Source organism: Cricetulus griseus (genome assembly GCF_003668045.3).
Source record: "Cricetulus griseus strain 17A/GY chromosome 1 unlocalized genomic scaffold, alternate assembly CriGri-PICRH-1.0 chr1_0, whole genome shotgun sequence".
In the NCBI taxonomy this organism is placed as follows: domain Eukaryota; kingdom Metazoa; phylum Chordata; class Mammalia; order Rodentia; family Cricetidae; genus Cricetulus; species Cricetulus griseus.
The window spans coordinates 84,196,101-84,210,121 of NW_023276806.1; the positions used below are offsets into that span (position 1 = coordinate 84,196,101).

General features: G+C 38.7%; 1 protein-coding gene and 1 pseudogene across 2 annotated transcripts in view; one reads left to right on the forward strand and one right to left on the reverse strand.

Moving 5' to 3' along the window:
• Positions 1-14,021, forward strand: part of Ift80 (intraflagellar transport 80) — a 97,647-nt gene that overhangs the window by 59,682 nt on the left and 23,944 nt on the right. For both annotated transcript variants that reach the window (XM_027391769.2, XM_027391770.2), the window contains 2 exons: positions 6,381-6,499; positions 12,231-12,305. In XM_027391769.2, coding sequence (XP_027247570.1) covers positions 6,381-6,499; positions 12,231-12,305 — 194 coding nt within the window. The remainder of the gene's footprint in view (positions 1-6,380; positions 6,500-12,230; positions 12,306-14,021) is intronic.
• On the reverse strand, positions 2,792-3,820 carry LOC113832902 (annotated as a pseudogene).

Sequence of the window (14,021 nt, forward strand, 5' to 3'; positions counted from 1 at the left end):
ACACTCACATACATACTCACACATAGAATAAAAATAAATGAAAAAAGCTCAAAAGAAGATAATCAACACTCACCCACCTATTGGAGTGCTCCAATTTTTTGCACTTCAAAACTATAAATAAATACAGATTTAGAGGCTGGAGAGATGGCTCAGTGGTTAAGAACACTGGCTGCTCTTCAGAGGACAACCGCCAGCACCCACATTGTGCCTGACACCATCTGTGACTCCAGTTCTAGGGCAATCATACACATTAAAATTAAAAATACAGATTAATTTTTCCTCTCCTTTTACTTCCCCCATATTCTCAAATTAAAATAATGAGGGGAAACAAGGTGGCTCCAGTGAAAACTGTGGAAATGGGGAGAAGAGAAAGCGGCACTGGGTAACTACCAGTCCACACATTAAATCTAGCCAAACTAGAATTCCCTAAGAACTTACTCTTTGCAGTAGAGTTTATTGTGTGGCGTGATGGTTATGTTAATTGTCAGCTTGACAGGATCTAGAGTCACCTGATAGATGGGCCTCTGGACATGCCTGTGGGGGATTATCTTCAATAGCTTAATTTAGATGGAAAGGCCTACACACTGTTGGTGGCATCATTTTCTTGGGCTGTAATCCTGGATTATAGTAAGAAGGGGAGAGTGAACTAAACCGAAAATATATTCATCACTCTGCTTCCTGATGTTGGGTGTGGTGTGACCAGGGGCTTCAAGCTTCTATTGTCTTGACTTCCTGGCCATGATGGACTGTACCTTTGAGCTGTGAGCTGAAATAAACCCCTTTGACTTTGAGTTGCTTTTGTCAGAATATTTTCTCACAACAGCAAGAAAAGACATTAATATACTTGGTCAGTTTGGCAACTCTAGTTTGCCTTTCTATTAAGAACATTTTAGGTATTTGGGGGATTCTGTTACTGGGGATTGTACTTTTTAGCAGCTTACTTTCTTTTGTTGGAGGTGACAGGATTTCCACAAAGACTGAATAATCACTGTTGTTTGCACCGTTTTAAGTTTTATTGCTTCCTTAGATGCACAGTAGAGTTGTGATTGACTGTTTTACTTATCAAAAACTAGAGATCATGTTGAGTCATTACTGTAAAATGCAGACTATGACCTGACAGCTGCTATTTCCCAGTAACAGGTTTCTATCTTCCTACTGTCAGCTCTCGTGAGACATAGTAGGTTCGCATGAAAATAGTTCATCTATGTCTTATACACCAGCCTATATTCCAACAGATAATTAGTTCTCAAAGAGAAACCTGGTATCTCTGTTTGGAAGAAGGGAAGGGCCTTGGAGGGAAAGGGTACTGGCAGAGAGGATGAGCTAGTTCCTGGGCAGCTTACCTTCATTTCTTTGCTGTTAACCTAATTTTGGCATGGAGTAAAGATTTGATATTTATTAGCGCTAAAGTTCAAGATCAGATTTTTAGTCATTTCATTTCTTGTAAAGAAAGAGTGAATAATAGAGCAAGTAATAGAGGATTAAAGGTGATTATATAGATGAAACAGAAATAAGTGGTAGCTACTGCTGCCAGCATAGTCATGTATAGGATTAATAGAGTACTAAGGACATTTTTTTTATGTCAAACTGAAATATCTAAGTATTTTAAGCAAGTGTAAGGTAATATGTGTCAGGGAATTAATCCTGGAGAAGCCTTGAACTGAGCAGAGTAATGGACACTTTAAAATTCATCACAAGACCTTGCTGTGTGAGAGATTTCTTATTCATCTTTTAAATTTTTGTTGTTTTGAGACAGGCTTTCATTATGTAGCTCTATCTGTCCTAAAACTCACTATGTAGACCAGGCTGGCCTTGAACTCAGAGATCTGCCTTACCTCTGCCTCCTGAGTGCTTTAATTAGAGGCACTGGCCAGCATGCCCCACTGAGAAGGGACTGCTTCCTTCCTTCCTTCCTTCCTTCCTTCCTTCCTTCCTTCCTTCCTTCCTTCCTTCCTTCCTTCCGTCCTTTTGAATTATTGTTCTTTGCTGTCAGTTCTGTTTGAAATCTAAGTTCTGGACAGAAAACAAGATAACAATAATATCAGATGGATGATTTTCACTGTTACAGCAGGAGTTGTAGATCAAATCCATTCTATCGCCTGATTTTTTTTTTTTTCAAATAAAGTCTTATTTAAACACAGTTACTTCCATTTGTGTACTCAGTATTTATTTATGGCTGTTTCTGTGATATAAAGTCTGGGTTAGGCAGTTACAACACAGACCACATGGCCCACCAAGCTAAAAGTATTTACTCTTAGGTCTTTTATAGAGCATGCAGGCTGACACCTAGCCGAGTGACAAGTGGCATTTGTCTTACTGTACACTTGCATCATTTTCAGAGGGATCCAAAGGGTTACAGTCAGAGAGAATATGTGGATTAGAGCCCAGAATGGGGTGCATACCTGTAAGCTAGCGTTTGGGAGGTAGAAGCAGGAGGATTTGATGCTAGCTTGGCCTATATGAGAAGTGATCTCAAAAGCAAAACAAAAGGAATGACATGTGGCTTAAGGCCATTGTGACGTCCAGGAAGGTTTAAAGAAGGAAATTGAAAATGCAAATCACTAGGCAGTATCTCTAAGCAAGAATGTTAATGAACTGGACTCTATTAGGGGACATATGATGAGGCAGTGCAATATACATGATTATCCCTTCATGTCAACACAGTCCTGTGTTGGCAACAGTATACTTCCTGCTGACAGATCGTATCCACCTTTTCAACATACAGGCCCTTGTCTCTGAAAAATGTTCAGGAGAGATGAAGAATATACATCCCAAGGAGGGAAAGGCCAGGAACTGTGTTTAGGAGGCATTCCCTAGGGCCCCTTTGCCTAGGACTCAGAACTTCAAGGGAATGACAGGCCAATACTTTGGCTGCTTTCTGTCCCAGTACTTGTCAAAGCTCAGCTGCACAGCAGCCTCTGTGGCCAGGATCTTGGGAGTACTGTCTCCATACATAAACTTCCTCTTGGCTGCTGCTTTGGCGCTGCTCCCCCGGCTTGTCAGATGGAGACTGTGCCGACTGGTGGCAGTTGTAGTGCAGACCATGGTGGACATTCACATAGTGGTTCAGGTGCTCTGAGTCATGCTGATTGTCATTCTTCTCTATGCCTCTCCATCTCTAAACGTATTGGAGGAGCTCCTTGTCGATTTCCATATTGCCCAGGTTGCATTCTACTTCATCAAATGAATCCTCTTTATATGGGGTTCCATCTTCTCTTATGATGCCTGAATTCTAATGCTGTTATGCAGAGACTTCCCAGAGCTTTTGAGATGTGAGACACTGTAGGGACTCCTGCTAGACCATGTGCTCCCTTAAAAGTCCCAAGGAGTACAGCCTCATAAACAAGAGATTTCCAGAGAAGAACTCCATTGAGGGGAAATTCTTAAAGATTATTAACTATTAGTTAGTTTGACAGGACCTCGTTTTGCCCTAAGGAAACTAGTATATAATGTTCCTTAAATTCTTTAAAAAAAAATCATCCTACTAAAGACTATCCTTACAGGAATCATTTCTATTGTTATGAATAGGGGCTGGAGAGATGGCTCAGGGGTAAGAGCACTGCCTGCTCTTCCAGAGGTCCTGAGTTCAATTCCCAGCAACCACATGGTGACTTACAACTATCTGTTGTGAGATCTGGTGCCCTCTTCTGGCCTGCAGGCATACATGCAGACAGAACACTGTATACATAATAAATAAACAAATCTTTTAAAAAAGATAAACTATAAGTTGATATATGCATCAGGAAATTAACTGAGAGCAGCCCTGCATTGAGCAGAACAATGGGCACACCTTACAGTACAGCACAGAGTAGATTGCCATAGTTTTAAAATTATGAGAGTGATTGCCATATACTCTCCATTTGCTCTTATGGCTGAGGTGTTTTGTTTCAGTTTGGTGTGCTCTGCCATAGTTGGAGTCAACTATTTTCCCAGAAAGACCTTGCTTTCCTTGAAGAATTGTTTACATAGAGACTAAAGTTAGTTGCTACATACAATCATTGATACTGGTTGATCATGGCTTCTAGACAAAATGGATTTGGTTTTACTAGATAAAAAAAACATAAATTTAAATATACAGAAAGCCCTAGTATATATTTAAGATTATAGGGGTTTCGTTAATTTTTTCACTTTTTATTTGCTCTTCTTATCTTTTAAAAGAAAAATTTGGTTTCCAAAATCATTAACAGTTGTACAGATATAAAATAACACATTATTCTTATAATGTGTTATTGGGTTCTAATTAATAGTTTTTGTTTTTGAAGATATATATATATATATATATATATACTTCCTTTCATATAGAAGATAATATACTAAACATGCTATTCTGTATCTTATATTGCCGTTTTATAGTTCTTCATTTTGTTTTCCAACTATACAGCATGTGTAAATGCACAGTGGTTTATTCAAGACATTTGGGCTGTTTCTAGTCTTTTGCTGTTATTGATAGTGCTGTTGTAAGCATCTTGCACAGGTGTTGTTCCATAATTTTGCTTATGTATCTTTGAGAATGCTATAACAAAATGTATGTGTATGAACTTTTGCTATCTCGTGTCATGTTGGTATTTGGGGAACATATATGTAGCATGCTGGCCAGGCTATCAGGCTGCCTTATGGAATACCAAAAACCTGGTAGCTTGAAAACAACAGAGTTTTTTTTTTTTTTTTTTTTTTCCCCCTTATAGTTCTAGAGGTTTGGAAATCCCAAACCAAGATTCCAGTGGATTTAGTGTCCAAATAGGGTACTCTCTGTCTCATTGCTGGAACCTTCTAGCTGTGTCCTCACTGGAAAGTGGCAAGCTTCTCTTCTTTAAAGGCATGGATTGAGTTCCAGAATATTCCACAACAGGAATCAAGGAGACCACAAACACTCAGAACACAGAAATTTGGAGACATACTTGGAAGAATGACTTTCTGTCCTTTCATTTCATTGTTAATTATTGAAAATTTAAAGAATGACTAGTTTGCAGGTATCGTTACATTGTTTTTCCTTATTTCTTCACCTCACGATATGCTTGCCACCTTACGCACGGTGATCTCACCCAGAACATAGGAATCTTATCTTATCCACACTCTTCCTTGATTTGTTATAGTTTGTCCATTGACTTCAGAACTTTTGACCAGTACAGCCAAAGGCTAAAATCCTTGCAAACTTGTCTGCTATAAATGTTTGTAATTTTTTTCACAATGGAATTTTATTCAGCTGTAAAGAAAATGAATGATGAAATCTTCAAGAAAGTACCCAGAGAAGCTTCTTCTCCAGTGGTTAGTGGCCACTGTGCAGACTCAGAATTGAGGAGTGTAGTCAGATTAGCTCCCAGAGGGACTGCCCAACAGGGTACCAAAGAGCAGAAGTGAAGAATGGGCAAGTTAGCTCAAGACCCTGAAAACAGGGTGTAAGATAATGGTGGCGATGGACTGGTTGTCAGGGTACACAAGATAATGGTGTTGGTTGACTCCAGATAAGTCAGCCTAGGAACTCAATAACCAGATGTAAGGGACAGTGGGTGCCAGTTAGTCCATGCTAGCTGCAGCAGACTAAAGCAGCTTCAAGACTCCTGTAGAAGATCATGCAGAGCAGGAATCTCTTCCCTAGTGAGTGTCTTGACTCTCCCCTTCCCAGTTGCTTCTTTTACTGTTCTGTGTTTGTTTGTTTTTGAGACAGGGTTTCTCTCTGTAGCCATGGCTGTCCGAGAACTCACTCTGTAGACCATGCTGGCCTTGAACTCAGAGGTCTGTGTGTCTCTGCCTCCTGAGTGCTGGGATTAAAGGCATTTATTACCATGCCTGGCTCCAGTTGCTTCTTAACCTTCTTCTTTATTACCTGCTTTCACCTATGGATGTACTTCCCCTTCTCTCTGCAGTTTGGTTCTTTACTATACTTTTTTTTTTTTTTAAATAAAGCCAATACCTCCTTCACTTTTGATTTTTAAAGCAATTATATCTTTTTTTAGAACTTACAATTTGAAGTAAAGTCTAACCAGAAAGAGATATTCTTACTCTTTTGGACAGAAATCATATGATTTCTTTCCAACTTCATATGTCACCCTCCTCTGACTGCATCTCAGGGCTGGAGCATTTTTAACTTCATCCCATTGCTACATTGCTTGGTTTGGCATGAAAATTAAAAATCCTTATAGGTCTTTTCTATTTATTTCTAACAGAATCTTTTTGTATCTGTACTTTCTTAGTTGACTTTTACACCAAAGTATATCAGCTTATGCCTAGATGGATCCTTTTTTATATACTTAGCTAATTAAGGGTACACTGAATTTTTTGAGCACATTCAAATCTTACTAGCTTATCTAATTAAAATTTGATTTTTAAAAAATGTTGGTATTTCTTCTTTCCCCCCCCTTTTTTTTTTCTTTTTTGCTTAGGTTCGGAATGTCCTCAATGATGCTGTGGATTTACTGGAGTTCCGAGACAGAGTCATTAAAGCGTCTTTGAACCATGGACACTTGGTTGTTTCAACGTCTCTTCAGTGCTACGTCTTCTCGTAAGCATCTTGCATTTCCTAAAAATCCAGAGTTTTTGTCAGGATGAGGATCTATTTTCAAGTTTTTATATCAATACAGTTTGGTGTAACGTTAACTTTCTCAAAACTGTACTGATTAGCACCATTTTTTAGATCAGGAAATGAGGAAGAACTCTGAGCAAATGAAGTTTGTGCTTCAAAGACTAATACTCACTTTTGAAACTGGAAATATCTCCCGTGAGATGGCATTTACTTTCAGTTCTAGAGACTGGTATAATGTTAACTCAAAGCTCAGGGCATAGGACATCGAGGAGAGGAGGCAGCAGATTCACTGTAGCAGCATGGCTGGCAGGCTGAAAGACTTTAGTGAGGTAACAGAGTTATGGTAACCATGTGCTCACTGATGACCCAGAGTTGTCCAGAAAGAGTGGAAGAAAATACATCCAGCATCCTCCTTATCAGAAGGCAAGAAAAAAAATGCTAATAAACTAAGAACATGACTGTTTCCATAAATCTTTCCACCAAAAGCCACCGAACCCCACTGCCACATGTGTGCTTTACACCAGCCGCCCGCCTGAGTTAGGGCCCAAATGAATACACAGAAACTTGTATTTGGTTCAAAGCTGCATGGTCAAGGACTAGGATTTCTAATCTGTTAGCTCAGTCTTAATTATCATAAATCTATATATTTTATAAGACTTATCTTATCGGACGCCTTATTGGCGTTCCTCCTTGCCGGTGGATCACATTGTGCTGCTGGAGGAGCAGGGGCAAAAAGGACTCTTTCTGCTTCTGCTTCGCTTAAATATGAGTCTCCTTGCTATGTCACTTCCTGCCTGGATCACCACTTCTCTACTACATTTCCCAGAATCCTCTTTGAGTCCTAGTCCCATCTAACTTGCTGTTTCATTGGCCAAACAGTATTTCATTTAACATTCAATAAAATAAACATACACAGTACATTCCCCATCACATGACTGACAGTTTGAAGCACACTTGGTATCAGTGTGTGCTCATTAGTACTGGAGGAGAAGCTTGCTGCAAGCAGACAGACCGAGTTTGCAGGTTGTGATTATGATGATGTAAAAATGTGTATCGTGACTGATTTTAAGCTACTAGTGTGATTTTGCTACAGGTGGAGAGGAGATGCAGAATGGCAGTCAGTATATACTCTTGCCACTACATAGCTAGGATAGATGTAAATAACTTGCATCTGTGTAATAATAAATGGGTAAATGAAGCTGAAGCGATAAGTCCTGAGCATTTGTTACCTTTGTTTTGAACATAATTTGGCTATCATAGTAAGTAAGTTTATGTAATTTCATTTTAGGCAATGGCTGTATTTAATAGTCAACTTCCAAATCCTTAAAAATTTAACCACTACAAGCCAGCTTTTGCATGCTACCATCTAAATTATCCAGAAAACTCGTGACCACTCATACCCTCAAGAGTCTATGTCAAATTGCTGGATCTTGTGGTAGACTGATTCCCATTTTCCTGAGAAATCGCCGTATTGATTTCCAAAGTGGCTGTACAAGTTTGCACTCCCACCAGAAATGGAGGAGTGTTTCCCTTTCTCCACATCCTCTTTTGATTTTAGCCATTCTGACATGTGTAAGATGGTATCTCAGAGTTATTTTGCTTTGCATTTCTCTAATGGCTAAGGATGTTGAACAATTTCTTAAGTGCCTTTCGACCATTTGAAATTCCTTTATTGAGAATTCTCTAATTAGATCTGTACCCCAGGTTTTGATTGGATTATTTGATATTTTGGTGACTAGCTTCTTCTGAACTCCTGGAATCCAGTTGTAGAGAGGGAAGAGTGATAAAGGGGTCAAGACCATGCTGGGAAAACCCACAAAAACAACTGACCTGAGCAAGTGGGAGCTCATGGACCCCAGTCTGACAGCTGGGAAACCAGCATAGAACCAAACCAGGCCCCATGAATGTGGATGTCAGTTGCGGGGCATGGGCAATCTATGGGGCCTCTGTCAGTGGAACCAGAATTTATCCCTAGTGCATAAATGGGCTTTGGGAGCCCATTCCCTATGGAGGGATACTCTCTCAGCCTAAATGCATGGGGGGAGGGCCTAGTCCTGCCCCAGATGATGTGATAGGCTTTGATGATTCCCCATGGGAGGCCTCACCCTTCCTGAGGAGTGGATAGGGAGGGGGTGTGATGAGGGGATGGGGGGGGGAGGATGGGAGTACAGGAGGGAGAGGGAACTGGGATTGGTATGTAAAATAAGATTGTTTTTAATGTAAACAAAAATTAATTTAAAAAAGAAGTCTATGTTAAGGACTTTAAAAAAATTGTGCTCACATTTATGCTACAGTGTATTTATAGTTTAGTCATTTGATAAATGTTGGAGATAGATATAGACTGTGTGTCTTATTTGCTACTGTTTGTCCAGTGCTTAGCTCAACATGTGGTTAGTAAGTATTTTGAATAAAGAAATGAATTGACATATATTAAGTATAGTGTTGCATTGATATCCTAAGGTCCAGTAATTCATAATGTAATGATACTCAATTTAACTGACAACTGCTCCAGTTCCCGCTCAATATATATATAAATCTGCAACTAATCAGGATCTTCCTCTTGGAAGTGACCACATCTGGAGTACTGAAGTAAGAGAGGCAGTGATCACATCTGGAGTACTGAAGTGGGAGAGGCAGTGGCTGCATCTGGAGAACCAAAGTAGCAGAGGCTGAAATATGGGAGGCAATGAAGAGTGGAGAAAAAAGGCAGCGGCTTGATGTTATGTGGATTGTTTCATAGATGAAAAAATGGCAGAACAGTGATAATTTAGAACAAATAAAAAATTACTAAGCTAAACAGCTAAGATTTACAGAAAGTTTTTTAAAAGTAGAAGAAAAATATAATTTAATGCAGGCACATGTTTGACTAATTTTCATTAGGGTAAGGAAAATGAAGGCTAGTTCTTCAGTTTAAATTTTTGTTTGTTTTGTAGATAATTATGACTCTCAGCTACCCTAAGTGATGGATTTAGTTTCCAGGTGATAGTGACCTACCGTTAGAAGCTGTAGGCTTGCTACCATTAGGTTGTCAGTTGTCAGATGTTATGTTATTAACTCTCTGCTTACCTTACTTTCCTCATACTGTGTTGTGTGGAGCAATGCAAGACTGTCTTCATTCCTAATATGGCCTTGTCTCTACTTTCTGGTTGCTAAGATATTTGTTAAGATACCAAATATCAATATTATAAAATACATGGAACATCTGTAGGAATGAAATAGTGCTGAGACATTTCACCAAAACCTATTTCATTAAGTTATAAACTAGTATTTTAGATAGTAGTTATTAGTTTCTGAGTGATTGGTTATACTGTTTATGGTTATGCTTATCATTAATAGTATTCCTATTTTACAAGATAATGAGCTAAAGGCCACAGAGAATAATTAAATAACCTGCCCTCAAGGCTAAATTATTTAACTTTATTACTAAAAGAGAACTGGATTTTGATTCTAAGTTCCTAACTACTGCTGTCTCTTTTTTTATAATTAAAAAATAAACATAATATACTTAATTTATAAAAAAATTTCAGAAGAAGAAAATATATAGAAGAATGCTATATTACATTCTCACTTATATTTTTCAAACAAGTATTAAAAACCCTGCTTGTTTTTAGTCTCATAGCTTAGTGAGTGTATATTTCCATGGTATTTACATTACATCTCAGTTGTGAGAAATTCAGATATTTATTTTCTTTTTCACCTCCTTCCCTCCCTCCCTTCTTCCCTCCTTCCCTCCCTCCCTCCCTCCCTCCTTCCCTTCCTCCCTCCCTTCTCTCCCCCCCCCAAGATATGGTTTCTCTGTGTAGCCCTACCTGGCTGTCCTGGAACTCTTTCTGTAAACGAGGCTGACCTCTAGCTCACAGACATCTGCCTGCCTCTGCCTTCTGATTAAAGGTGTGTGCCACCAACACCTGGCCAGATATTTCTAAGAAGAGTTTTTCTTGTTCTTTTTCAGATTGAGTCTAGGGCCTCACACATGCTAGGCAGCACACTCCACCCCTGAGCTACATTCCCAGCTCTAAGAGGCCACTTTTTCAATAACCTCACATAATCACATTTCTGATGACAGTTCTCTAGATAGAGAATGAAGGTTAATTCTAATGACTAAGGAAGTATACTATGATTTTTCCTGAAATACAAACACACTTGTCTTTATCAGACTAATTACTGGCACTGATTCTGAGTAGCCATTACTGACAAAACTACTGCATTCTTTTGTTTTGTCTTATGCATGCATTTACTTACTGAAAGAGCTATCAAACTCTGCTAGTCAGCATTTAATTGTACACCAGTTTACTTTTTCTCTGCAATCTTTCTCTTTTTTCTATCTTCTAGGTGTGAAAATGAGGTGCATTTTCACCTTTAAGGAATGGGGGAAGGCTTTGGGGAGGTGGCTCAGTGGGTACTTGCATACTTCCTGTGAGAATATGAGGATCTGAGTTCGAATTTCCAGCACCCAAGTGAAAAAGCTGGGCATAGCTCCATATACCTGTATTAGAGGGTAGAGACCTGTAGATCCTAGGAGTTTGCTGGCAGTAGCCTAGCTAGGATGGTGAGCTTCTGCTTTAGCGACAGACCCTGTTTCCTATCTGCAAGGTGTCAAGGTGCCCAGGACTATACACCTGCAGTGCTTGTGTATGTGCACACTTATATGTGCATACACATACAATAAAAGAATAAGTGACACATGCCTGTAACCCCAGTACTTGGAAGGTGGAGATAGAAGGATCAGGAGTCCAAGGTCATCAGCATCTGTATTCTCAATAACTTTCACAGAAACCTTGGGCTCGTAGTAATTCTCCTGCCTCTGACTGCTGAGTGCTGTGAATACAGACACTAGCCACCTTGTCTGGCTTTCAACTAAGTCTTTGAATCATATTATCCTATTAAAAATAAAAGGAATTATTTGTGCATCTACTCAACACTTTATTGAGTAAGCATGGCCATTGCTTACATTTATAGAGTACTTCACAGAAATAATTTTGTTTTAATCCAACAAAACACTAGACAATATATAGGAAATAATTGCATTCAATATGTCATTTTTGGTTTCTTTTTGGGGGGTGGGGTGGGGAGACAGGGTCTTATTATGTAGATTTTGCTGGTATATAACTCAGTATGCAGACCAGGTTGACCTCAAACTCAGAGATTCACCTGCTTTTGCCTCTTGAGTGCTAGGATCAAAAGTGAGCACCACCATACCTGGTGCCATTATGCTATTATTACATTCTTTTGTTCAGTGACTGATATATATATATCATGCAGTTTGTTGGACACTTATATAGTTCTTTATTATCCTCAACAAAGACACTTACTTTATAGAAGCTCAACTTATTGTTAATCCGGATCTGCCTATCATATCCTCAGCATGCTATGCTGCTGAGAAATGTTAGATGGCCTGGCCAAACTCAGAGGTATTAGCCAGAAGAACAAGGGCTTGTTCTTAGGAGTCCTAAGGTCATGAACTGTAACTCCAGTAAACACTAATTGAAAGCTTGTTATGTACTAGTTGCTGGGAACACAAAATCTCTGCCTTTTAGCTGAGGATACAGACATGTGAATGGATAAATTTAATGTGTCAGGTGCTTTAATGAAAATACATATGTGATAATTTGTGAAGTTAAACTTACCATTTAAAATGAGTAACTGCCTGCTTATTAAAATGTGTTTAGTATTTGAAATGCTAATAAACTTTATCTTATCTATCTCTTAGTACGAAGAACTGGAATACACCACTTATATTTGATCTCAAGGAAGGAACTGTTAGCTTAATTCTCCAGGCAGAAAGGTAATTTGTTTGTATTTTAACTATTGGATAGCTCATGCAGTAGTAAAACACTCTTTAAAACATCCTACAAGGGCTGGAGATGGTTCAGTGGTTAAGAGCACTGGCTGCTCTTGCAGGGACCTGGATTCAGTACCTAGCATCCACATGGTGGCTCACACCATCTGTAACTCCAGTTCCAGGGGATCTGGTGTCCTCTCATGGCCTCCATGGGAACTGCATGCATATCATATATTTACATACATGTAGGCAAAATATGCATATACCAAAGATATATATATATATATATATATATATATATATATAATTTTGAGACAAGGTATGTCTGTGTAACAACTCTGGCTGCCCCAGAACTGACTTTGTAGACCTGGCTGGACTCAAACTCACAGTGATGCCTCCTGAGTGCTGGAATTAAAGATGTGCACCACCATGCCTTGCAAAATACATCTTTTAAAATATCTCAAAAAATGATATAGTAGTCATTTGGGATCAGTCTGTTTCTACTATATGTTTTAGAATTAAAAACAAAGTAAATCAGTGGTAATGAAATGTTTTATTAGAATTTATTTACATTCTTAAAAGATATTGAAAGATATGAACATGCACTATATTAAATTTATTATAGAAATTTATTAGATAGTAATCTTAAATCTTATTAAAAGCTCAATACAAGGAACATTGGAGTATCAATAAGAGAGTATGACAATGAAATGGGAAAATTAGTTTGGTCCCCTGTTTTCTGTTCATTTGTTCTTTCTTTTTCACTTCTATTCAAATTTAGTTCATCCTAAGTTTGTATGAAAATGTTAAGAGTGTCCCAGGTGAGGCCTGAACTTCTAATCTCAGCATTGCCCACTGTCCTTCTTCCTGCCCTTTCCTTTATTGGTGCTGGAAACTGAACCCAGGGCTTTGCATGTGCTCAGGGCATGACTTGAGCCTGAGCTATACCCCGACTCTATCTTTGCTTTTAAATATTGGTTGAAACTTATTGATTTCATGAGCTACTACTAGGCTGTGGGCTGAAGTTTAGAAGTAGAATTTTTTGCCAAGTCCTTCAGTAAATATAAGACTAAGAAACCCTAGGTGATTCCCTTGAACAAATTAGGATGAGCTGTTGCTCCAGGAGCCACAATTTTAAAAAATAAAAACTGTCAATTAACTTATTAAGTACAATGATTCCCTACTGAATCAGAGCTCAAACTTAGAAAAGCTACTTCAATTGCTTCTCCACATTTTGGCCAAGGTCAAATGTAGAAAAGCTACACACTAAGACTTAATGAAATGTGGAAATTTAGTTGCTGTTTACCAATACAGACATATATAAAACCTCTACACCAAAACTACACACTTTATTCCTCTCTTCTCCTGTCACCTAGGCAGCATTAACACTGCTCATTAGCAGGTTTTCCAGCCCAGAGCTTTTTGTTAAGAACCCGGAGCAGGCTGGTGGTGCTGGCACTAGCAGCAAGCACAATCACAGGCAGGGAAGGGACTGATGAGAAAGTTGAAGGCACTGAGCAGTGACAGTCTTGTAATTCTTCCGAGTTCCAACAGATTCTCAGGAGGATCCAAACTGTCATTTAATTACAGAGGAACATGGTCATCATGAAGATAATCTTGAGTAATCAAGGAAATATAACTTCAAGCTTTGTCATCTGTTTAATGACATTGAAACATGCTTTAGTTATGTCATAATTTTTAAATACAAGCCATTTTGCC